The 27,436-nt window shown below is 39.6% G+C and overlaps 1 protein-coding gene across 4 annotated transcripts in view; it reads right to left on the bottom strand.

Moving 5' to 3' along the window:
• Positions 1–27,436, bottom strand: part of adamts3 (ADAM metallopeptidase with thrombospondin type 1 motif, 3) — a 108,317-nt gene that overhangs the window by 20,599 nt on the left and 60,282 nt on the right. For all 4 annotated transcript variants that reach the window (XM_088429010.1, XM_088429018.1, XM_088429027.1 and 1 more), the window contains exons 7-15: positions 26,699–26,855; positions 19,880–19,985; positions 14,393–14,536; positions 10,573–10,705; positions 4,486–4,599; positions 3,382–3,527; positions 2,408–2,583; positions 1,000–1,133; positions 461–584 (exon numbers count right to left, since the gene is read on the bottom strand). In XM_088429010.1, the coding sequence (XP_088285136.1) occupies positions 461–584; positions 1,000–1,133; positions 2,408–2,583; positions 3,382–3,527; positions 4,486–4,599; positions 10,573–10,705; positions 14,393–14,536; positions 19,880–19,985; positions 26,699–26,855 (1,234 nt within the window). The remainder of the gene's footprint in view (positions 1–460; positions 585–999; positions 1,134–2,407; positions 2,584–3,381; positions 3,528–4,485; positions 4,600–10,572; positions 10,706–14,392; positions 14,537–19,879; positions 19,986–26,698; positions 26,856–27,436) is intronic.

Raw genomic sequence — 27,436 nt, 5'->3', positions numbered from 1 at the left:
TTGTTTTTGGTTCCCTAAAGCTCACAAAAGAAATCATGTGGCAGAACACTCACTCACTCACATGTTTCCCTTTAGTACATGTTTAACGTTACAAGAGAGTGAAAAATTGTCAAGTGGGTTGATTTTTTTGGGGGACGATTCTTTATTGGCGGGGATCTAAAGAGGTAATATCGACCAATTAAATCAGCTGTCCGATTTAATCCGGCCAGCCCATTCATCGATCGGGCTTTACCTAATAAATATTTAAGTCCAGATGAAACAAATATGTGGATGATGCGCATTACAAGATAGCAGCTTCATCAGTGAAATGCGAGTCAGGGATTAGATATTGTTAGATGTGCAGGAATGACAATGGCAAGAGTCCAAAAATACACGGTTCAAAGAAATTCAAGACGAGCTGGAAAACTCATTTATGGTGAAGTTGTTTTTCAAGGATTTCGTCATCACCTCGGTGGCTTACCGGTTTTCTTGGGAGTCCGGGTGAATGATCCTTTGACGGTGCGGCAGTGGGAGTTGTCACCTCCGCAGACACCGCACCTGTCATCCACTTTATTGGAGCCAATTTCTCTGTCGCAGCCAACTTTCTGAATGCCCCCCCCAAAAGAAGTGAAAAGGAGATTAGAAAACAGTCACCTCCGGCCTCATTATTTAAGGATATTATTAGTCAGGGACTGGAACTTTGAAAGACTGATTAAAAGTATCAAAGGCACCCAACATTAAAGGAGTTCACATTCACATCCAGTTATCCTTGATGTCTATTGCTCCAAATTTGTCACTAACAACAAGACGGCAGAAATATTTCTCCATTATTTAATTTGTTACACGCAAGCATCTTTTGCAAATGCTGCGAATTCCGCAGCAGCAAAAATGAGGAAATAAATAAATAAATAAATAAATGTTGTCACACACACGGACACACACCCGCACATACGCCGCCGTACTCCGAATAATCCCCATCAAGAAATGAGACCAAAGACGGCAGTTTTGTCAGGGCCTTACCACACACTCCCCGCGAATGCACACACTGTAGGCGTCCTTGTAGGAGCATCGCGTCCCGTCATGCACCAGCTGCTTCATGTACGCCACGTCGCCCGTTTCCTTGGACTGACAGTACAGGTGGCATCTCTTGTTGGCTACAACGCAACCATTAAAGGCGACACCATTAGTTGTGCTTTAACTTCAGACTCGACATGAGCTCTACTGTGGATTTTATTAAAACGTTGTATTGGCTCTATATGCAAGGTGGCGGCTAGTAGCTCTCTTGGTGCCAAGCGTAATGGGAAAAGGAAACCTCTAGAGGGCCGGTATGTTTAGCATTTTCACTCATCTTTCAGACAGACTATTGTGTGCTATGTCTAAGTAAATACGGATGGTATCATATGAAAGATTGACTTCCATTCTTTACTTTGAATTGCATGTAGGTAATAGCTACGTTGTATGTGTGGAAACACTGCCATCCAATGGTCAGTTATCACTACAGTGCTCAATTGGCTTATATTAGCTTTTTAGACTAATAGAAAGCCCGTATTATCTAGATATTTGCGGTCATTATCGTTTAATGCATAGATTTTTTTTTTCCTCTGAGTTTGAAATGAAATTCAAATGTCTGTTTGTTGCCTCTTCCTTGGTAGTGTGCATCCAGTGTAGTTACATGGAAGCCGACAGGTTTTTAATTACTTTTTTTTTAATGATTTAGGATGAGGAGTGCCATAAAGGACAATTCAGTTTGCCATTTATTTTTTAATTATGGATTATTACTTGTCATCCTATTTGATTATTTTTCAATTTTTATTAGATATTGCCCATGAGTGACTGAGCATATTATAAACCTTTTTTCTTCTTCTTTTTAACCCTGTGGATGGTTTCTAGTTTTTCTGTGATGAACTACTTTTTAAACTGTGGAGTACTTTGAATTGTTTAGTTTAGCTTCATCGTGTAAAGTAGCGATTGCCATGAACAATCGTAAATTGCATAACTTCTCAATTTCCTGAGAGTGATAGAGAACATTTTAAACTTTTAACTATTCAACTGTAAGGATTATTTCTTGTTCTGTTGTGCAAAGACGGCGTTATCATCCCCACCTGCCGCAGCAAGAAATCCCATTATCATAATTCAATAACACGTCTACATACGCCAGTGCTTGGCTGAGCCAACCGTGCACTTTTATGACTATGGGTTATTTATATATTTGTATTGTGGAACAGTAACACAAAAGTAAGACCATTTCCTTGTCCAATTTATGCAAATGTGACATTTCTCAAGCCTTCGGGGCAGCAGTTGGCAGCGTTACGCCACCTTTACGTAAGGACGCCTTGACCATGAGTCAACCAAGGAGCCGCTTTCCCTCCCGCACTGGCCCGGAGGAATGAAATCTGGCGAGGCATCCGTCAACGGTGGCCCGACTCACCGTCCGGATGCTCGTAGGGCAGCCAGTGGTGCTTGGCGCTTTGGAATTCAAAGTGGGAGTTGCGAAGTTGACACTGTTGCGCTCGGAAGTCCTCAAAGTGCTTGGGGCAGTCGTCTGTGTTGCACAGCTGATACTCAAAGTTGACACCTGGGCAGTCCTGGCCGCCATTGATGGGCCTTTAGGGGGGCAAGAAGGGACATGTGGCAGTTAGCTTGTGGCTATTGTGAGCTAACGTTCGCTGTTTCATGTTCAAAAATAGAGAATCCGGATTTAACCTTTTCAAGTTATGCTAATACGCGTGGCGCCCTTCTGGCTACCTTGCGGACACCTTTGTTCTATTCCTTCAAGAGTCCAAATAGGCTCCATTATGTCAATCCACTTAATCACATTATTCCCTCTGCGAATATACTCTTTCCTTTATTTCCCTTATTACATGCATTTATTCCCCTTATTACATGAATATGTGTTATTTTAAGCACAAGCTATATATTTCATCTCTCTTTCAATCTAAATTACATTTGAATGTTCAATGGCAGCAGTATCAGTCATTAAATCTATAGATATGCTTACTTATTGATGGAAATGTTATATTTAATTATTAGTCATTGTAATAACAATATACATATATAGAATGTATATTGCCCATATATATATATATATATATATATATATATATATATATATATATATATATATATATATATATATATATATATATATGCATTATTTTTCTGGGACACATATTTTCAAATCAAGTTGCATTGTTTTTGCTCCACGCTTCCGGGACTAAATTCAAAATAAAATCGACCCGATGCCATTTGTTTCATACATTATTTGATTTCCCATGCTTTATTTTGAAGCATGGTCTTCTTTTACAACCAGCTGCATCATTGCAGTCATTGCTACTGTATTGGGTGTATTGGGTTGGGGTGGAGTGGGGGGCAAATGAGTTGAACACAAAAGCATGTAATTACGTGGGGTTGTTGCACTGGCGCGTCCGGAGGCGAACGCCAGTCCCACAGGAGCGCGAGCAGGAGCCGTATTTACTCCACGAGCCCCAGGCGCCATCTTGCTTCACTTGACTGGGGTTCTTCCACATGCAATGACCCTTGTAGCACCACTAGAAGGCACACAAATGGCAGATGACTACAAAATACCCTTGAGCCTTGGTAGATGTTGCTGTTTTGGTTAGCAAAAGCACTTTTGACATTTGTGCATCAAAGATAACTTCTTTGAATGGAAATCGAGACTATTTTTCCCACAGTAAAACAGAGACTACCGTGGGAAAAATAGAGACATACAGTACATTTTCTGGCAAACAAGTCTTTTCGAATGCGTATATTGGCTTTGTGTGCCCCCACAAATGTTTCAAAAATTCAGCCCCGGAGGTCGGTTTCACTTTGCAACATCAACTTCCGTAGGCATCCTTGTTGTGTGGAGGCTATTAAAAAAAGTCTTAGGAAACCTCATCTATTGATTAGCATATTTGTCACTGCATCAAAGGAATTAAAGCCGTGGGTACTTAATTATTGGATGACTCTCCGTATCATTGTTTGTAGTTGTCATTGTTTGGTAGTGCAGCAATATCTTTACATTATGGAAATGTAAAAACTCTGTTCTTTTGTGTCGGGTCCTAAATGTCATTTTTTAAATGTGTGCTAGTTAGTGCAATACCAGTGTGGCTCAAATTAGCGTAGACAAGTTGCCTATATATTATTAACTACTTGGCCAATAAAGAAGATTCTAATTCTGATAGATGGCTACACTGTACACAGATCAATATTCTTTATGTCCAAGAACATGTCAGCTCCTTGCAGAGGATAAAGTATATATGACTGTGAGTACTTTTACACATCTGTAAAAGTGTACATATTTACAGTATGTGTATGTATGAATAAACATTGTGTCAAGAAATGTGTTGCTAATGTAATTCCACAATTTTTAGTTACTCAGTAAACTTGACCCGCATCATTAAAAGAGCTAGAAACCATTTTACACATGAAAGTGAATTGAATGGAGTTAACTACCTAAATACAGTAGCGTAGTGAAACCAATTTAAATGTACTCCATGGACCTACTTTCCCAGGTGCACATTCTGTCCCGTCGAGAGGCGGCCCCTTCTTGGTCTTGCAGAAGTAAGGGTTGTCGGGGTGACTGCACCACAACTGCTTACACGGGTCGAAGGTGCGAAACTGAAAAACAAACAATAAAAGTGCGAAAGCAAAACCGTCACTGACAAAGCGGGTCTTATTTTCATCCCCGTGTTTGTTCAAGGGGCCTTTAATTGAAGCGCGCTCCGGATGGATGGAGGAAGCGGATATATCGAGGCAGCTGCTCACTGGTGACAAGTGTCACAGAGCATGCCGTCAAAGCAAGAGTGGATTTAAAAAGGGCTTTCACGGGCGAAAAAGCTCATCAGTAACCTCCAGGGAAGAGGATTAGAGGACATCATGAGACATTCTGAGGTGAGTGGGGCGGGGAAAAACACATGCGGAAATGTTGAAGCAGACAACTGAGTGCTGTGTGTTTACTTTGCATTTCATCCAGCTGCATTAAAATGGAACTGCGAAATGGTGTCACATGACTTGTCAACCGTATAATGGAAGGGAGGGTACTACTTAATGTAGATATGACATCACGGAGGGTAGTGGTTAGGAGAGATAAACAGTGCTTATGTAACTATAATTATAATCATACAATGGCATGCAGGTGTTAATTGCTAAATAGAAGAGGAAATAAAGCAGAAACTTGTATTTGTTCATAAATTATTTGACCCCCCACACAAAAAGATGAATTATTACAAATTTAATAACACAGTGGTACACTACAGACCGGGCACGAGAAATTACACGCTGACACACGTTTTTTTCAATCATAACGGGGACATTCCATTGACATAATGCATTTTCTAGTCCCTAAGCATAATTTTAACCATCACAACAGATTGATAAACTCTAACCTTTACGCTAACCTCAACCAAAATCCAATTCAAGCCTATACTCAAAAAGCGAAAGGCCTGAAATTGTGGAGTCAATCAAAATGGCCCCCACAAGTGCAGTAAAACCTGGAATTTGGTCCCCGACAAGTAGCAAAAACAAAGGGCAAACGCAATCGACGATCATAAATAAAAAACGCAAATGCATACAGGCCTATATAAGGGGGACACTTGGTTAAACACAAATTTTGCAGGAGAGCAAGGAAAGAATGAAAAAAACAAGTTTGGAGCCATTTTGTGAAAAGAGGCGTATCGGTGGCTTATTTCCGACTCTACACACCCTTCTTTGGCACTCGCTGAGTTATTCGCATCCGCATCATTTCGACCAAAACGGTCGACTTCGGGGGCGGCCAAGTCCGGTTTTCGAGGGCCACAGTCCAGCCAGTTTTCCCTTCAACCGACACACCTGATTCAAATGATTAGCTCAGCATGCTTCACAGAATCCCATTAACAACTCTGATTTGAATCAGGTGTGTTGGTTGAAGCCCATTTTCTACATGTGCTTTTAGTTGTATTGGTGTACAGAATTGGAATTTCTGCGTTATGACGTTCTTAGTGTAACAGGGTTACTTTTCGTAAGAATTCCACTTTTGCATTTTCACGTTTGGATGTAACAGCCGTAAGTTTGTTTTGAGCTTTTCTCCAAATGGGGGTTCTCAGAGTTATGCGGTCGAAAACAATTCCAAGAAAAAAATGAAACACGATTTCGGTTGACAGCACATTTTTCTACGTACAACGGAGAAAACAAGGACAAAAAAAATGAAAATCCAGCCATCCAAGAAAGATAAACAGACCAGAAGACGCCCTGAAAAAGGCAGAAGATTTTTTTTCCTCCAGGGTGATCAAGCCGTCACACAGCCTTGGCCGACGACCTCACGAAATTCAACAAAGCCAAGCATACTGATTGAGGTTTGTGAAGATTGGTTTTGTTTGGATTTGAGTTTTTTTTTCATGTTTTCGTGTGTCTCCTTTGTCAGTCTATGCTTAGTTTGATGGCTCCATTTCTGCTTGTCAACCTGGTACCTTGAGTCAACCAATCACCTGCTTTTGCTTAGTCCTTTTGGTTCGTTGTCTTTGTAACATTTTGATATGCTTTGGATGCAATCACAGGTCTTTGGGAGGCTGTTTTTTCCTCGTGATCACCTGAACATATTTTTTCTTCCATTTTTTCCAGTCTAATAACAGTGTCCGCATGCAAATAATAACATATTATATCATATTGAATGATATTTGCACTTTTTTCTAATTAATTGTGTTTATTACGACACGTATAATAAACATTTTTGCTAATGTTGGGTTTTGGTTGGCAAATCTGAATTGTTTGTCTCTTGAGAAGATTTTTATTTAAATGAGGTATTAAAACTACAAAAATGATTGGGGAACAGAAATTCGGAATTTGAATTTTAGAAGAAAACTTCAGTCTAACAGTAAGTTATGAAATATGTTACTATAAGTCACATGGATTTCCACCAAATATGACTTCACAGCATCCAAGGATGACTGCATCTGGGATCATGTTTTGTTTTTGTTTTTTTTTCAACCATGAATAAACATATTTTTCATGGGCAATCGGCCAAGTTCAAACAGAAACAAACATCTTCAAACATCATCCCTATAATACGCTCAGAATGTAAGTCTAGTCATTTATTAGTGGTTCATTATTACTGCCCTTATTGCTATATTAGTGTTTTTCTGGTTTTGTTTTATTGCCTACTTTATTATTTGCTCGATTACGGAATGTAGTCTGTCCGGGGAAGTGAAGAATAAGAATTTCATTGTGTAGTATTACTATGCCTATGACAATAAAAATCTCGAATCTTGAATAATGACTCGCACTTTGATGCGCGCATGAGAAACTATACCCAGTGTTCGAATCCTTGGCCAATCACTACTTTTTCCTCGTGTTTCTTTAGTTACTTATCACTTTGTCATTTGGGAATTGTTGTTGGTATTTTTGATGAGTACATCCTGCTTCCCCTCATTTTCAAACTTCAACTTTGTGTCAGAAACTCAAGACAACAAAGCTTATTGACCTCTTGAATACTTTTGAATTTTGAAAATGGCCCAATCAAAACCACAGGCTTTTGTGAGCAACACAAATAGCTTAACAAAGACTGTTCTTTCCCACACTGATTACTGGGCTGAATATAGTACCAGGTACGGAACTAATGGAAATTGTTCTTCAATCCAAAATTCAAGACTGCCAAAGTAACTGATCTGATGCGTATTGTAAAAGTCTCGGAATGCCTCGTCCAGTTGCCGAGGTATCAAATGAAAAAACCTTGGTAGTCCACGGCACCAAAGCGCTCTGCCTGGTGGGCCTTGGTGTCCTCTGCGGTGTCTGACCAGGAAGTAAGACGTGTGACAGAGGACTGGCATAAACACCAGCAGAGGAAAAGAGCAAATGTCGCCTCTCAGCCTGATTTGCCTCCAGACAACCAGTGTCCTCATTCCAATGGACTTTTCAGGGCGAGGATGGGGCTGGACAGCCATCTCTGCACACCCACTACAATGATAGTATTTCTTTTCTTCAACTGCATTCTGTTTATTATTGGTTTATTTTCGTATCAATGACCTCACGCTTAGTCAAAAGATTTGTCTCATCCGTCCATCGAAAATTCTCCCAGAGGTTTTGTGGATTGGCGTCACGGTTTTTTTTCAAGCGTGGTGATCTACTTGTTGTCTCCCGTGAAGTCAACTTTGGCTCAGGTGATGATGGATGATGAGATCTGACACCGATAAACCTTGACTTTGGAGTTCATCTTTATTTTCTTTGGAGGTTGAACTAGGTTCTTTGCTTATCACTTGTAATATCCGTCTATTCGTTTTGTCATTAATTTTCCTTCTGTGGCCACATCCCGAGAGGTTGGTTACACTTCCGTGAAATCTGGCTGAATCATTTGAAGATGGCCTTCACCTTTCATGTGATTGTCTATAATTTTATTTTCAATCTGGACCCAGGCAGTTGTTCGAGCACTAGCAGGGGATGCGCTCGTTATTTTTTTTTTTATATTTTGTGACTTGTAGTGCCAATCTTCGCATTGCTTGTAAAAGTAAGAATTTTTACACCTTGTCACGTTCGTTGTCAGGTAAAAGAAAGTCTGCGGCAAGACTGAGTCCGTTTTTATCGAGCACTGAGTTGCAGCTGACAGCAGCTAGGGACGGTGCGCTTGTAAACTTTGTGTTTTGTAAGTTGCAGTGCTGATCTTCGCATCGCTTGCAAAAGTAAGAACCTTTGCGTATTGTAACATTAGTTAATGGAGCACTAGATGAGTTGCGACTGACAGCATCTTGGGACTACGTGAAGTTGTCAGACCGAGCCATGAATGAGTGAATGGCTTCAAAGGGGCGGTGTGTAAGATGGAGACTGTTTTTTCATTAAAAAGGAATCATTTAAATAATTATAAAATTCAAAAACTTACAAATGAACGTGTTCTTAATGACCAACAGTATTTGTAGTAGTAGTGGTAGTTTTAAATATAATCATAGGTCTAGTTATCATTAAATTATATTACATTAGGGGCGGCACTTCTCAGGGGGCAGCCATGTTTGTTATAGCTACGGGCAATGGAAATTGCAGCACCCGCTGCACCTCCTGCTGTCCGTAATGAAAAACGCTCTAAATCTCACACACTGTCCCTTTAATACACGCAAGGGCAATTCAGTATTATAGACACCGAGCTAATGGGTTCTGTCCTATTCTTTTTTTCCAGCGTTTCACAGAATCATCTTGTATGATGAATCCGGGCCATATGTTTGACATCGCTGCTCGCCAGTGTCTTCATAGCAACAGAATATTCAGGACACACAACTATTAGAGTCAAGAAGTCATAGTCATCTTTGGCAGCCAAGGACAAGCATCATTCGCAGAACTTGCGAGAAGAATCCCAGGTAGATTATACTAAATCAATTGCGGCGTCAACACATTTTTAAGACCGTCATTTATTAAGCCGCTGCCCTCAGGAAGCATCTGTCAACAGACATATCAATTTGTTTATGCAGCAGGTAATATTTGAGGCTGAAAGCTGACACTCTCTCCCACAGGGACTTTGTACTTTTCTGGATTCGGGAGATTTGCGACGACAACGTTCATAGCTATATCCTTCCCTCGTATACACATTTGCCCTGAACGAATGTGTGCTGGTGCGCTGTCAGTTTCCTCAACATCTCAGAGGAAACGAAGGGGGCAAAATAATGTATGTTGAAGGGGAGGGCCAGTGCTCGCTTTGTCTAAGTGAGGAAGCCAGAGTCTGCCAGGAGATAATAAATAAATATCAATATGCTGGGAGAATATTTGCTCTTGTCAAATGTTTATATTGAGTTAGCTTCAAGATTTTTGATGGTATTTTACTGTGAAACGTCTTTAGTTGGAATGATATGCATTTAATATTTCATTTGTAATTTGGGGGGGGATTTAGATTTATATAAGTAATTATCATTTTAACAAAGAAAATGTCAAATGCAATACTGTACTTACATATTCAATCTATCTGAATTGCAATTTATTTTAAATTATTATTATTGATTATGTTTGTTAATGATTCATTTTTTTAATGTAAGTTGGTTTTATTTTGCATTACATTTTGAGGTAATTATTTAATGCATCTTTTCATGTCATTTTTATTTTAATATTTAATGTCTTTCTCTTACATTTTTTTCTAAATTCATTCATTCGGATTGCAATATAACGTTGCTTTATATTTTTGTTTTAATGTAATATTATAATGCAGTATAGTACTTTAATAATATTATTATATCATTTTTCAATAATAGTACTTTATCACTGATCACATTTTATTTATCAAGCAATTTATCATTTAATATTGTTTTAAAATGCATTTTATCTTATCTTGAAATGATTATTCATTTAAAATATATTGATTCGTAACTCACTTTTCCATTTCATTTGATTATGATGTGCTGTTTTGTACTGCGCAGCCAGACCATAGTTTTCCTGTCAACTTCCATTAGCATCGTCACTCTTTTTTCTCACATGCTTTTGCCATCACAACAAAACAGGATTCAAGGACTCAAGCAGCATTGCGGGCGTTTCTCCATTAGCACTTAAAATGAGCAACTAATTACGTGGCGAAGATCAGCACGTCCCCGAGGGGACGGGGTCTCGGTCAAGGCGCTCTGGCACAACTTTTTTTCTTTTTCCGCTACTCACCGAGGTGCAGATCTTGTATCCTACGCCGAAGTCAAAGCGGCACTGCTCGTCCATGGAGTAGTTGATCCCGGGCAGCTCGGGAAGCTGCGGCCAGTCGTGCTTGAAGGGGTCGTCCAGCAGGCAGTCGTACGTGCTGTGGGGAGACAAATGTTGTTGACGCAAATGGAAAATGTCACTCTCGTGACTGAAAAACGTGGCAGCTTCTGGCAAGTCGCATAAATCCAAATCCCCAATTTCATTTTACCTGTACAATTACAATACACTTGTACAACGACAAAAATGTATTCTATTCTATTCTGTTCTATTCTATTCTATTCTAAAGGTAGATCAGCTTGGATTTTGGAAACTTGTGGAATCATTTTAGTAGTGGTATCGTTTGGTATATTTTATTTAGCAACTTTAGAAGATGGATTATACAGCATTTTTTTTCGTCCTGATTTATTTCTGACATCTGCCAGACAATTGTCACTAACAACTGTGGATGTGTATTTAGGAAAAAAGAAAAAAAAAAAAAAAGGAAAAAGATAAAAGGAGGGCTTAAAATGCATCAGGCAGGAGTCACTTTAATACAATTTCGCAATTGTCCTCTAATGTTCATATTTATTTGCTCTTAGTTTGAAAAGAAAAATCTGAATCCAAGTGATGCATTTCACCGAAAGGACAAAACTGGTAAAAGAACAAGTAGGAATTGAAGGCAGCTGCAACAAAGGCCCGACAGACCATTGTGAGAGCTAGTTCTCTCTTTTTTTTTTTCTTTAACCCTTGTGCAATATTTTGATCATTTTGTTTTTTTTTCTTCCACATCATTCTTGTAGTATTTTAGCCAAGGAACCATACACTCCTGCAGTATGATAGTTATGTGGTAGTGCTGTGTTGAATGTTGACATGTTGTCGTCATTTGGGTGAAATTTCAGCTCCCTGCTGACTTCTTTCGCTGATTTTCCTTGGATGTGGGGTTTTTTTTTTTGATAGGATTTGAAAACGATATATGCATATTTCAGTAGGGCGACATAGTGGAAGAGAGGTCAGCATATCCGCATCAAAGTGCAGAGGTTGTGGGTTTCCTTCTCCCCGTGCCAGAGTAGGGTTTCTTCGGAAACTTCGGTTTCCTCCCACATTCCAACATTTTTTCATTGTCCTCAGGTGTGTTTGTGAGTGTGACCGATTGTTCATCTTTGTGCCCTGCGATTGGCTGGCAAGCAGTTCAAATGAGGTGGCTAAGAATTTGCTCGTCTTTTGACGTAGTTCCACTATTTGTGTTGAAATATCCTTTGCTTAAAGGGTTAACTAGCATGCCAATTGCATTTTCCACTACATGTTAGCTTGAAGCTAGCAACAGGCAACATTATTAAGTTGTTTGAAAGAAATGTGTAATCCTCTCTGTTCTACGCTCAGTTTGACGGGAACTTTCAATTGGGACGGGAATTTCACAGCAGCACAGGAAAAAACAAACTTAGGAGAACCGGCGGATCGAACGGACGCCTGCTTTTGTGTGACTGTGGTCTGATTCAGGCAGACTAGGAGGCAAGGTGGCATTAAAATCCCATCTGGTTGGTTCATTCCTTCACGTCACAGTTGACTTGAAAAATTTAACCTGGTACATGTGAAATTGGATGGAAAGACGTGAGCCCTCGGCTCTTCCCAGCAGAGCGTTGCAGCGCAGATGCCACACTTGTAAGTCTTCTCATTGAACGAAAGAAGCAGTCGATACACGCGTCGCCGTGCTCCGCAGCGTTGGCAATTGATTGTTTCACGCTCGAATGGAGATCAGAATGTGAGGGCGTGCATTTCCACCAATCGCATCCATGCTTGCGCTACTGATTTTTCTTCAATGGCTGCCGCATGCCTCCGTTTTTATTGAACATTGCAATTAAATTGTCAGTTCACAGCTAAATGCCTGTTAGTCCTTTCTTGTACTCACAAGACCTTAAAGGGCCAATGTGTAACTTAGATCGTTTTCATTAAAAGGAATGCATTAAATGATTGTGAATTTCAAAAACTTTCAAATAAATGTGTTCATCACGACCAACAGTTTGTATTAAATGTAAGCATAGGTCTAGTTATCATGAAATGATTTTACATGGGGCGTGGCACTCCTCCAGAGGCGGCCATGTCTCTTATAGCGACCGACAATTGTAAATGCAGCCCCTCCTGCTCTTCGTAAAGAAAAACGGTCTAAATCTTACACATTGTCCCTTTAAACACTCAACAGTCCATTCACATAAAAACAAAATCCAAAAACTTGTCTGGCCATTTATAAAAATGACAAATATAATCTATCCCTTCTCATACTCATACTCTGAATGTAATTTTTCTCTTCTCACAAGAACACACACATTGTTAAATATCGGTCAATTGACATAAGGCACATAGTTTAAACGCTGTATCTTTCCATTTAATTTAAAATTTAATCATTTGTTCATAATGAGCATTTACGTGGAACGAATCAGATATTGTTCATCGCAATATTTACTAAAATATTTCTTGAGTTAGTTGAAACATACATGGAAAGAAAATAATCACGTATTGCGTCAAAATCACAATACTGAAGGGGGAAAACAAAAAAACACCTAGGACTATGGCTGCCAGCAACTACTGTCCTTGGCTCATGCCTATTCACAATTTCTTGATTGATTTCTTGTTTGTTATGCAGGTTACCAGTATTCAAACTCAGGCAGCAAATAATGATTTCTTTGTATTAGATTGACTATTATTTTCCAAAATGTTATGATTAACTCAGTAGTAGTCATGGGGCGATAACAGATTCTGTAGGTCAATTAGGTAAAAAAAAAAAAAAAACAAAAAAAAAACAGCGATCACAATTTAACATTTTTTAAAAAGGCGGCTTTGCAAGCAGAGATGGAAAAATAATGTCCGAAAGTAAAAACCCTGCCACAGTTTAGCGTTAGCCACAGGCACTTCTACTCAACTTAAAGGTTAAGAAGCTCATTTGACTGCAGGTTTAATAGAAGCGCCTGTGGCTAAAGCAAAACTGTGGCACGTGTTTTACTCTTTGGACCTGGATTTCCTAGCTCACCAAGCATAGTCAGTTTTGTTTAAAAGCCCTGTTTCTTAGATTAAGCAAAAAGATAAAAGCACCTGTTGCGGGTTATGGGCCGTATTAGTGGTAATTGAAACCACTTTTAATTTTTTGGATTTTCTAACAGCAGCGTAAACTGTCAACCCGGTTATCGACCCATGCCTAGTTAGTAGTTTGGTCCAAGCAAGAAAATAGGCAAAATGTTGACCACGGTTTTTAAAAGTGGAAGCAGATACTTTCAAATGTTGACACAAATCAAATAACATTTGGATATTTTTAAGTGAAAAAAAAGACTAAATCAATATATATAATTGTCAAGGTAGCAGTTAATATGATTATCATAGGTTTCGATTCTTGAAAATTTTTTTGCACCATACACAGACAAAAAGTCAATATTATGGCTGGCATAGTGTGCACGGAAAATAACACAATAGAAAAGTCCTTAATTGTAAGCGGAACCTTAAGTTTCCAAAAGTGACACTTTCCTATTGTTTGAAGGCGTCTTCGCCCCCAAAATAAATAAATAAAAAGTCTGCCAGTGACAGCGGCTTCAGACAGACTGATTTAACTTTGATTGGATTTGACGGAGGCTGCTGAATGAAGAGCATCATCCCCACAGCACACCTTCACAAAAATCCATTAAATCTAATTGACAGTTTGCCAAAAAACAGCACCTGCCTCGGAATGGGGGACCAAAAATAACAAAAAAACATTTAAAATCAAGACACTATAATTGCCAGAGTGCTCGCTAAGAAAGAAAAACAACAATTCATGACTTACTGGATGTATCGTTTGAGTTCTTGCCCGCTGCACATTGACCAGTGGTATCGGTGGAAGGCCGCCTGGACCAGAGGAGCCATGACGCTGCCCATGGCCGTTTCGTCGCCGCAGCGGTTGCCTTGGCCGTCGTGCTCCATGCCTAACCTACGTGCACACACATTTCACTTAGCGACGTGGAATTTTGTTGCCATGAGTGGATTTTTAAAAAAGACTGATAAGCAGAGCCGGAAAATATAGACACAAGCACTTTTGCGGATTTAACTCAGCTAAAGTAGGCTCGTTTCTCCATTTCCAGAAGTCCTTCTAAACCCAGCTCATTCTTCGTTCTAATTGCTTCCAAATAAATTTGAAAACTATACACATAGCTACAGAAACATGGCGTAAACCTGTTAACATACTTTCAAATATGTTCAAACATACTTGTAGCCTAAATGCAAAAAACAGCGGGGTTTTTTTTTCACACAACGCCATGGGTGATTGATGTGAATCTGTGTACCCTGTGGCAAGGGCTGCATAATTCATCGAATTTAAACTGCAATCACGATACTGGCTGCGACGATTAATTAAGATGATCCTCTGCGATATTAACATTTAAAAAGCCGGCTACCTATACATGTCAAATCAAGCACTTTGTCATCCTACCACCAGGGGGCAAACGCAAAGTTAAGACTTCATTAAATTTAAGAACATTTAAGAAGAAAGCGAATCCGGCAGCAACAAAAGGGCGGCAGCAAGGCTTGGTTTATGTTTGACGCGCTCGCCAGATTTGCGCGGTTCCGCGTGTCAAATGACGTCATTTTGGCAACCGCGCAGCGTCCGTGCAGCCAGACCTTCCGTGACGCATACCTTCCGAAATTTCTTTACCGCACGGAAAACATGGAGGGTGGAGTACTGCTTACAGAAGTACGCTGGTACAAACACCTGATTCGACTACCATGACCTAAATACCATAAACAACTCCTGGTGAGCACACACACTGGGGAGAGATGAAGAGCCTGTTTAAAAAACAAAAAAGCTTGGAAGACGCTGAAGTTGGCTTCACGACACGCTCCAGAGATTTCAGGTTTCAGTTCCTCCTAAAAGCTTTTAGATGGCAGTGTTTCCCACACGTTTGCATGACTAAAGCCTCTTCTTTTTAATCACCCTAATATAGTATTGACCAGTGTGAAATGGCATCGAATTTCTCACCTGATTCGTAATACAGTATATACCGTGCGAGCTGTCAATTGAGACCCATTTGAAAAAATCCGATCCTTTTAAATTTTGGCGACAAAGTATTAACACTATTGATGTTTATACAGATTAATATTAGATATATTCAATATTAATATTAGATTTTAATAACATATAATTCAATCATAAATGCGGCTCGGTGAAACAGTGGCTAGCACGGCCGCCTCACAGTTGAAATCCATTCCCCAGGAATTTGCATGTTCCCCCCGAGCCGGCTGCAAAAACATGCATGGCAGGTGTATTGGACATACTAAATTGTCCTTAGGTGTGATTGGGTGGATGAATAGTTTGAGTTTGTGTGCCCTGCCAATTGGCTGGCAACCAGTTGAGGGTCTCCCTTTCCTACTGCCCCAAGTCATCTGAGATAGGCACCAGCAAGCCTGTGACCCTTGTGAGGAGAAGCGGCTCTAGGAAATGGATGGATGGATAAATAATAAATACAGCAAAGATAATTTGAGGAACTTGGTTATTTCTGAATCGTGTATCAATGTGGTAATCTTCACATCAAATATTTTCCATTATCGGTCAATATTATCTGTCATGACTCGAAACAGAAAAACTCTCACAGCCATGTCTGAAAAGATTGTAAGGCAGACATTTTGGTTTAAATGCTCATTTTGGGTTCATTTCCAGGCATCCGAATTTGTCCAAGAAATTTTGTCCAACAGGACAGCTGCATGTTGGTTGTTCTCCAGATCTACTAGGTATGGTATGCCGCTTGAATTTGATTTTTTTCTATTAGTTTTCAATTAGCACCCAGTTATGTATCACATATCTCACAATGCTCACAACATCCCTGACAGACTTTCAAATCTATGTTATTGATGTTCGGGGAAAACAATATTCTTCTGACTCCAAACACACAAACAGATTTGCTATTGACTTTTGGCCAAGATTTCCATACAATCTGCTTGTGGGAAAGCAGAGAAATATAATGAAGACTCATAGGATTGATTTTGAACCAAGAACGCTTTTAGAAATATCAGCAACAGCAACCCGAAAAAAAGTTCTGCCTCCCAGAGTAAAAAGAGAACAGATGGTCACCATCGTTCCGCATCATCAGTTACCGCCGCCGCTCCTCTGAAAACCGCAACAGAGCTCATTCACGGAACATTGAGAGATTTTAGGAATCCAAAGGGCGCTAACACGCTGGAGATCATGCCAGAGGCACTCAATCGTGAGCGCATCGATTCGTACGCCGGCAGGAGGCGTCAATATGGAGGAATCGGGGTTATTTTTACCTTTTCATTCGGCGTCTGCGTTTTATAAAAAATAAATAAATAAATAACGTGTCCCACAATTACGCCGTTTCTTTATATGGAAGTGCACAAACAATGAGGGCTGTGTGCTGATATTGGACAGGATGTGCTGACAGTCAACCGCACACTCAAAAATGTACATATTATGCTCAAATCGGGTGATAAAGAACCTCTGGAATTATTGTGCTCCGAAATATAAATTGCTCTCTGCGGACGAGATGGACGGTCAGTCTTTTGGTCTGTTGCAATAACAAAGTTGCTCTAACTTTCCAAGAAGATTGTTTTTATTCGGTGTCGAAAGTGCTGCAATTATTTTTTAATGCCTTCTTGATGTAAATGAGCTTCGTTAAAGCCCATTCATCATATTTAATGGGGAGCTGTTTGCCGAAAGTATTAAATATTAAAGCTGCAGGCAGCAGTTAACAGGCCCTTGCACTCCTGTTTTTATAGTGAATATAGAAGTAAATAGTGTCATTTGGTGAAATTTGGCTACAAAAAACGCTGGGCAATTTAGCTTGGCCCACCAGTTTTAATGTACTGCTTTCCATTGGGGGCCATTTTGAAAAAAGTGTTTGTCAGAGTATGGCCAAAAAGCTGCTTACAATCAATATGGATGATTCCATGATCAATTTGAGGATAGGACCATGAAGAATAAGATAATTGATAAGAATCAAGTATCAAGATTCTCATTTATTATGATTCAGAATCCATGCAAAATGTTATAAATTAAAAAAAAAAAAAAAAATCTGCTTCCTGTCAGCTTCCGTACTACACCAGACGCGCACAACATCACGTCACAGGCTAATGGTGATCGCAACTGCTGCAAAAGCCAACTTCAAAATAAACACACCAAATAATTCATGCCTGTCAAAGCTATGGCTGTAGTACACCTTTATTTTGATGATCTTGATGATCGTCACCTTTTGACACCATGGAGGGGGCCACGTTAAAGGTCATTGGTTAAAATAAAAACCTCAGAGTTTTTGCTTGCGTGTAAGTCTGATATACTAACTGCTTCTAACTGGGATTTACCTGGCTGACTCCATGGTCAATACGGTTGATCTCAATTATTCCAGTGTGATTTTTAGAACTATTTGCTTTCGAGCAAAAATTCGAGCTGTACCAAAAATCAACATGCAAAATGTCCAAATACATGGGTCCTTTGTTCATGTTCATCCTTGCATTCACAATAACTGTAAAAGCCTAATTTCTTGTCAAAATGACCATGTTTTCAGGCATGAAGTAGAATCAACACAGTCCTCTTGGAAATAAGTGTATACAGATGATATTAGTCAAGTGCTGTTTTATCGGCCTCTCCAGCGGGGAAAACGGCAAACCCGTCTGATTATCTGGGCTCTCTGTTTACATTATTAAACAAGTGGTAATGGTTTAGGCTCATGGGTGTTGTTAGTAGTCAAGAGGGGAAATTGTGCCCCGGGTTCCCAGAAGCCTGGTGCAAAGAAGGCTTACAATTAGCCCAGACTCTTGCTCCTCATGTACAAGGACCCTCCAAAGAAAACAACAACAATGAGCCCCATTCACTAATAAATGTGTCGAAATGTTCCTAGTCACCATCGATGACACGTGCATACTGTACGTGAGGGGATCAGAAATCATTCTAAATGACGGCTTGTGCCCATGGAATGCCAATTTGCATAAACCCCGCCCCTGTTTCCCCATAAAACGGCCCGCATTTGAAGCAACCCAGCAATGCGATCTGTTATAGATGGGAGCCAACAGGCATGCCTACATTGCAGCCATGTTGGTAGGGGCAACGTTCATATCAAAAGCATTTTATTGATATGTGGCGGCCATGTTGGCAAGGCTGATAATTCATTGGACATCAGCCTCACATTGCAGTAGGAATGTGATGTGAAAGGGCTGTGCGGAGATGTACACATGGGGGAGCCTGGCCATTTGAGAAAACTTGCATTATGGGACTGCGGGGAGAGTTAGTGGCCGCTCTCCTGCTCTGATGCGCTGTGTTTTGTGTGTTGTAAAAGAAAATAAAGTTTGCGCCAAGAAAAAGACGCATGCCCGTTCGGCATCCGAATTACGGTTCGGAGATCACTGGGCATGAAAACAAAGGTAGGCAAGGTTTTGTTAAATACATTTCATACACGGGGGGAGCAAATCCTACTTTGTGGAATTCACTTAACGCGGGGGTTTTCCGGTCCCCATTAACCATGAAAAATGTGGTAACTCTGCACAGTTAGATGGTTATCCGGCCCAATACTCATCGTTTAAAGTGGAACATTATATTCCCAGTTTAAAAGTCCAACCAGAATTTCCTTTTATAGGATATTCTTTTTACGAGAAGCATGCCTCCGTGGGCTATAACGTCCGAGGTTCACCTGCATGAGCGACCACCGTGAAGTCGAAAGGTTCTGCTATACCCGCCTAGAGACATTTAAAAAGAAACCATTCCATTGACCAGAAGCCTTTCCAAATCAATTACTTTCAAAGAGCACAAACAAATGGTCAGCGAGCGCAAAACCCGCAGATGGCATCGGGATCCGCAAAAGTCATCTGATCAGCGTTCAGCCATCTCTCCAGCTCCAAAATGTAACACCGTAATCGTCTAAATCCCCAAATTTATTGGCATTTTTTCTTTTTTTTTTTTTGCCTCCAGCTGGTGACGTTTGGCTTCAGGCTGTAAGAGTTGCACCAGACTCCACACACTTGGCTCATTAGCCCTGTCTGTCTCACTGTTTAGCTCGACTGTGTGGGTTCGTCTTTACAGCAAAAGTGGGAGTAAGTCACACACTGTATGTGCAAGTCCCAAGGAAGTCTCAAATCTTGTGATTTAGGTTTCAAATGCAGAGTTAATGCAGCAAAAAATAAAAAAAGGACTCAAATCATTACGCCCCCATATCTGATCCTACACATGCACAATAAGACTGTATTTCTTTAACGATTTCAAAACCACATTTTCTCTTTATTCCTTATTTGTCTTCTTAATTACCGGTAGATACAACCAAAACGCAAGACTTACACATGACCTGTCTCGTGAGCCACCACGAAGGCAGACGAGAAGCCATCTTCATGGTTGAGGGTGCAACTCCGGACCGGGTGGCACATTCCGGTAACGGGAGCGTAACCTAAAGGAAGCAAAAGAGGAAACTGTAACAAAAGAAACAATGTGGCAATAATGAGGTTTAGGGTCGGTAGAGGATTTCCTTGAAACAGTTTTGCTTCTTAGACTATTCCAAGCTTCCAGATTGAACTGATTAAAGAGATTTCCAAATAACACTTTCCTGATCCGTGGATGAGGATATTCTATCTGGGTATTTCAAAACTTTGGTGTATTGGATCAGAATAATCCTGAACCTGTCGGATAAAGATTTCCAAATTCACCCCGCCCTCAGGATCGCACAAAGGAGACAGAAAGTGTGTTTTGTCGATCTCAAGGCTCTGATATGTCAATATAGTAAACTGCAAAAATAAAATTAAAAAAAACAATGAAAAATAAAGAAATGTTTGCTTTTGAGTTTGCTCAAATTTTGCATATTAACATTTACTTGGTCTCGGACCTTTTCTATTTGATTGATTTATTCATTTCGGTAATCTTGTCATTTTTTAAATATATTTTGCGATTTATCTTCCCATGGGCCTCTCCGGAAAGATAAATCTCCTCGGCTTTGCTTCCCTTCACCTTGTCAGATGAGGTCATTAAGTCAAGGAGAGATGCAAAGGTGCTTCATGTCCTCCGGCCATGTGTAGAGTTTGCATGTTCTCCCCGTGCCTGCGTGAGTTCTCTCCGGGCACTCTGGCTTCCTTTCACACTCCAAAATCATTCATGGTAGGTATATTGGACACACTAAATCGTCCTTAGGTGTGATTGGGTACGTTTATTGCTGTTTGTCTCGGAGTGCCCTGCGATTGGTTGGCAACCAGTTCAGGGTGTCCCCCGCCTACTGCCCATTGACAGCTGGGATAGGCACCAGCAAGCCTGCCAATCATTTTGCCCCTTTCCGACCTGTATCTTATAATGTGGTGTGCCTTATATTTAAAAAACGGTTTTAAAATAGGCCATTCATTGAAGGTGCGCCTTATAATCCGGTGCGCCTTATAGTGCAGAGGTAATATTTGTTCCTGAAGGGTGGTCAGGAGTAACATTTTCTAGAGGGTGGCATAAAGGCGATATTTCGGCTGTTTTTCTTATTTAGAATCTAGAAAATGCACATGTCCAAGTACTTCAGGTTTCCCTTGGTTGATAGGATAGGAAAGGAAATTCCCTAGGCAAAATAGAGAATCCATAATCAGGAAAGTTTTTAACATTTACTTTACCCCAACTACAAAACTCAAAAAACGGCGAGTAGCTTTCCTCCTCAACCTGCCGAAAACCAGCTTTCAATCCAATTTGCTGCATTAAAACAACTCAACTTTGGGTAAAAGTAACCCAATCTGTTGAAAATCCACAGCTTCCCATCACGTGTTGGGAAAACAACTCTGACACGTTTGGAGCGTGTGAGACAGATGTGAAAAAGACTGATGTGTCTGCCAAAGCGAAAGCTCCACTTTCTGCAAACTGTAACACTTGATTTCCACTGTGCTTTCACAACTCAGCCATTATCACCCGTGTGAAGTTTGAGATTGAACAAAACGTCGCCGCTGAAGATGGGGACCACTGACTCATTGAGGCGTTTCAATGAAAATGGCGAGCTGTTCGGGCGGGTGGAGATGGTCTTTTTAAATCGTTTTCAGTCTTTAATCAGCAGCCATTGTGGAAGGTTGAAAAATTATTCTGACTCAAATTCATCCTCTGTGTAGAGTGTGGCTATATTCTTCAACTGGAAATGAATGATGTGTTGACATTTCCTAGCCAACATAAGCAGCTGCACTATCTTTGCGTTGCATTGCAGTCAACATTTGCAGACTGAATTTGAGCTTTTTACACTTAAACTTTAAAGGTTAGGTCTAGACACATCTTAGAGCACTTTCAAATGTTTACAATTCGGAGTTGGGCTGGAAAAATATGCTTGTCATTCAAAGTGAAATTTCAAAATGGTTCAGAGCTTGAAAATACAGCCGCTAAAGTAGGTTTCAGGAAGCAATCAGAGAGGTCTACTATGAGTGGACCCACAAAAAATAGGATGAAAGACACCAAAAGTGGACCGTCCTGGATTAAGGTTGCCATTTCAGAGGTCATTCCGTATGTCATTCCCTAATATTTCCCTATGGGAATTTTATTTGTGGGAAAATTCAGCCCTCCAAACCAGTCTATGTCTACTAGACCCCCCCCCCCCCCCAAAAAAAAAAAAAAAAAATAAATAATTGAGAGAAGCCAAGCCCTAAAAGACAGTACAAATTTGCAATTTCTGTTTCAAAATAAAATTTCATTCAATTTGGCCATGTCTGCTTTGAAAATGACACTGTCCAAGAAATGTGATATATTTACTAAGAAATTAGAACCAAGTGTACTTAACAACATTGAATTAAAAAATATTTGCATTTTTGTGAGTGTTCATGGGCAGAGCATTAGGGCCAACAAACAATCTCAGGAAACTGTAATGGCAAATGATGTCTGCCATTTTGATCTGATCCAATTATTTTGGCGTTCTTCATAAGTAAACTGGTCATATAGATGTTATCTGTTTACTACCGCATTTCGAGAACCTAAATGAGACATATTAACAACAAAAACAAGTGATTTCCTTTTTGCGTACAGGAATGGCAAAGGTGGCGGCCTTTGAGGACTCACCCCAGAAGCAGTAAATCATAAAAATATGTGACTGACCAGTGCAATTACACTACCGTATTTTCCGCACTATAAGGCGCACCGGATTATAAGGCGCACCCTCATTTAATGACATATTTAAAACCCTTTCCCTATATAAGGCGCACCGGTTTATAAGGCGCACCCTCAATTAATGACATATTTTAAAACTTGTTCAATAGTAAATTCAAAGTAATAACAAAAATAACTCTAAACTCTCAGTAGCATATTAACTTAATGTCAATATGAGCACCCTTGTTCAACTGTAAACACACAAAAGAAACAGGTAAAGCTTACTTTATCACTTCATTCCCCAGCTACCAATCTCAATCTCAATATTAATTTATATATAGGGCGCACCTGATTATAAGGCGCACCATCAGCTTTTTTTTTTTTTTTTTAAAAAGGCTTTTAGGTGCGCCTTATAGTGCGGAAAATACGGCATATGTTAATAAATTGTATATACTGAAATATTGAGATCTATAATTGGCAGTCAGTATGGATTTTTTTTAAATAATTTTTCTGCCGACTCTTCCTGTTAAACGTGTTCCACCTTCAGGTTGCAACTAAAGTACGTTTTGGATGCATTTGGAATCTTCAGACAGCTTGATGATATTTTTTTTTGTGATGCATTTTTTTCATGTACCTGCCCAAGGCTTTTGTACTCTTGAATTTTGATCAAGCAAACAATGTAGAGCTGAGAGTGTGGGAATGTGTGTGTTGTGTGCGTGAAAGAGAGAGAGCAAGAGAACGTGATTCACGCTTATTGACGTGAGCTGACGAAAGAAGCTTTCTTGCCAGCAGTCAGCTTTGGCGTGTCGCAAGTGACGGCATGTGGCGCATCTCCACTTTGCAACTTCTGCAAAACACTAATGCCACAATTTACATCTTTACTCGGAGAGCATATTATTTGATTTTGTACTTTATAAAAACATGCAGTAATATACTGCAAAATAACCCATTCGAAGGCAGAAATGGCTGTGTTAAATAAATATATTCATTTCAATCAGCCATATCTGCTTCTGAAAGATATCTTTTCTATGTATGCCAGAGATGTATAATAACAGGCAGAAAAATCAAACGTTCTTACAGTCAAGCTATGTAGCAAACCGTGGACGTTCATCCAACAGAGTAAGTTACGGCCCCGTGCAAATATACAGTATCAGCTTTGTGTTGGTTTACACGGGCCCAGATTTCACACTAAGTACATTCATGACTAAATAGAGAAAAGAACATTATTTCAGAATTTAGACTTTTTAAAAATATTTGTATTTCGTGCTTACCCAAGATATTTTTCTAATGTAAAACAGCTACCTTGGCACAACAGGTTGTTTTCCAACTGATCTAATTTACTCTCATAAATAAAAACTCATGATGTGAACTAGGGACATATAGTGATGTCAAGCAGCCTGTCTGGAAAGTCAAGCCAGTGCGGAAAGACGAACAAAAACAAACAATGGAGTTCATTCAACTTTCCCCATCCACATTGAAAGTAGTCGTCACGTTTTGAAAACTCGTGCAATACACCAAATGTACAGTAAATGCAACGTTTCGCTCCACTACTAACAAATGGGGTTTGGCAATCGCGGATTTGCTGATTGTGTCATGTAGATGCACGTTATTTTCTATAAATAAAAGCTGCACAATTGATAGCTAGCTTTAAAGAGCAGTATTTGTCCACACGTTATTTTTGTGGATAAAGGCATTTTCCTTGCAAATGTAAAAAAAAAAAAAGTTAATCTGTCTTGCAAAGCAGACCGGAGCATAATGATTCTTTGCATACCTATAAATTGAAGTAGACATTATTTTTATTTTTACTGAATTTTACCGTTTTGAATTTCTTACATGCAAAGACTGTATTGCCATACGGCTCCGCTGCTCGTCTTAACACATCACCTAGTGGCCGAATGATAATGCTGATGATTTGCCTGCTTAAAAACACTTATTGATTTCATAGCTCAAGGGTTTCAACAGACACAATATTTGCACATGGAGCTTCCCAAAATAAAACATAGAACTTCCCACAAAACAGTGATCGCACTTATCTGAGATATAACTAGTTATTTAACGACTGATGACACAGAATCAGGACCAACTGGGGGTTCAGTGTCTTGCTCAAGGACACTTCGAGATGGTCTTCAAGGTCGGGGATCGAACCCACAGCCTCTCAGCTGGGAGACGACCACTCTACCACCGAGCCATGCCGCCTCATACTAATTTGTATGATGGGGAAAAAACTCGAGGATGATGGTGCATCCTCATGTGGAGTTTTTTTCCACTTCATCTAATCCATAACATGTTCAGAATGTCAGTCTATTGTTATGTTAGTGCCTTATCACTGCTGTTATTGCCCTATTACTGTTTTCATTGCCTACTATTGTCTCCTTTATTATGTGCTCTATTGCGTGGAATGTAAGTCTGCTCGGGGAAGAGAACAGAATAAGAATTTCATTGTGTAGTGTTACAATGCATATGACAATAAAACTATTGAACCTTGAATCTCCTAGTTTGGCGTGTGCCAACTCACACAACTGACTGCAAGATTACTGAGAGGAAAGAAAATGAAGACGTGACTGAATGATGAGGCCAGATGTGAAGAAACATGCATGTAAATGACCGTTTATCGAGTCCCGTAAAAATAAAACTATCGTGACTATTTATTCATTTAGACACAAGGCAGTATAGTCATTATTGTCACATGCCCAAGGCTTTGTGTAAGATGAGTATACTGTGTCTTAAGTAAACATTAAAAACAGACATCATTGCACATGACAAAGGCTTTGGGGCTGTTCTCCAAGGCAATTTGATAAATTCAATTGGCTATTTTGCGGAAGCCAAGACAGGCAGCTCCGACTGTTTTCATCATCCTGTTATTGTGCGCTCACTGTTTGAACGGACGACTTGCCGCTCAATTGCTTTGTTTGTTGAAATGATCCCATTTCAAAACATGTCACACTCAAAGAGAAAGGCCTAATAACATGTGGCACTGCTGTGCGGCTCCACGCTTATCAAATGCTAACCTGAAGCGTGAGATGTTTCGTCCCTCCCTGCCCCATTCCCAAATGGTGTGGGTATCAGCTGACCTTAGACTGGCCGAGTCCACGCAAAGACATGAAGCCAATAATGTCTCAATGCCCTCCAAGGTACGAATGAAAATACGGGCTGCTAGCCGGGAGGATTACGGTCGCGACAAAGGCACAGGGGAGAATGGACGCCTAATTAAATTCTCATTGTGGTCATTCTTAAATCTGGGCAAAGGGTTTCACAAGGGGCAGATACTGTATGTAGGAGGCAATTCATTTTCCTTGCCGTATCCCCTTTGGGAAATCAACAATGTGGCTGGAGGATTGAATGGCAGAGAGATGCATGGCTTGCGAAGCTGCAGGCAGATTCATTTTGATTTCAGCAGGGCATTCGGAAATTACAATGGACTCTTTCTCTTCTTCATAAGGAGTTCTCCAAATGATGGGAGCTGGAATTCACCCTAAAATTCATTTTCAAACCAAAACGGTCAGGCCAAAAAAAACATGTATATACTAAATATATATACTAAATATATATATATACTACTATATATACTTAAAAAAAATAAATAAAATATATATATATATATATATATATATATATATATATATATATATATATATATATATATATATATATATATATATATATATAGCAACTGAAAATAAGTGTAATTACCTAAACCGCCTGCTGATGGAGACAAAACAACACAAATACAGCCAAGCCCCTAAGGTCATGACAGTTGTTTTTGACAAAAAACCAGGAAAATACCAGCAAAGGAAAATACAATACGATATATATATATATATATATATATATATATATATATATATATATATATGTATTTGCATTTTCTGTAGGCTTAAGTTATTCATGGCAAATTGACCTGCTAAAATATAGATTCATACAAGTCGTACTGGATACAAAACTACAGCATTTTACAAAATAGAGTTGAGAACATCACCTTTAAAACTTTCCATCTGATTTCAATGATACAAATGATTACATTTACACAAATAAAAAAAGAGCATGCTTCTGAAGATTTCAAAACATGCTCTCAAGGGTCCATACCTTGCATTCCCGTGGGGCCGAAGCCTTGGCGTGTGAGGAAGATGGCGTGGTCGTGGTGCTCGGCGTGGTCAACGTCACCTTTCTGCTGGCCAAATGCCCAGCGGCATACGTTCTCCAAACTACGGGACGGGTTGCCTCTTTCAATAAGGCTGATGGACTGATGGAAAGGACAGAGAAACATGTTGACCATATAAAAAAAAGTGAACTGCATTGTAAATCTATTGAAAACAAAAACAGCAGCACCCATCAAGGCATGGAAACGGATCAACTCAAGTAGTTCTCTTGGTTTGTATTTAATAAGGTAATCTTATGTTTTCTTTCCCAAAATGGCGTACTGATGGCAGTCTTCAAACGCTTTGCTATTTTCCCTTTAATGTTGTTGTTATGGTGTCATGGTTGTCATGAATTTAGTTTGCATGTTCTGAATTTTCAACTTCCGTCATTGCAGGAAAACACAGTCAACGACAGCATCTGCGCACTTCTAAGTTTTTTTTATTTAGGAGTTAGTATCATGCAAATTCAACTTGTTGGATTTGCATGATGCTAACTAACCCACTGTTTTTTTTCCTATGTTCACCCATCTTCAAGCATTTCTTCTCATTAGTCATGATGCTATGCTTCTGTAATTGAAACGGCAACTATAAATGGCACACTGAGCTCTGTTATGAAAAAAAAAAATATTTTTTTATTCATGTGTTATAGAATAATTAATTAATAATATAGAATAGTTACAGAATA

This window comes from Hippichthys cyanospilos, chromosome 1 (genome assembly GCF_059441005.1).
Source record: "Hippichthys cyanospilos isolate Australia breed blue-spotted pipefish chromosome 1, RoL_Hcya_1.0, whole genome shotgun sequence".
NCBI classification, from domain to species: Eukaryota; Metazoa; Chordata; class Actinopteri; order Syngnathiformes; family Syngnathidae; genus Hippichthys; species Hippichthys cyanospilos.
This window is presented reverse-complemented; position numbering and strand designations above follow the sequence as displayed.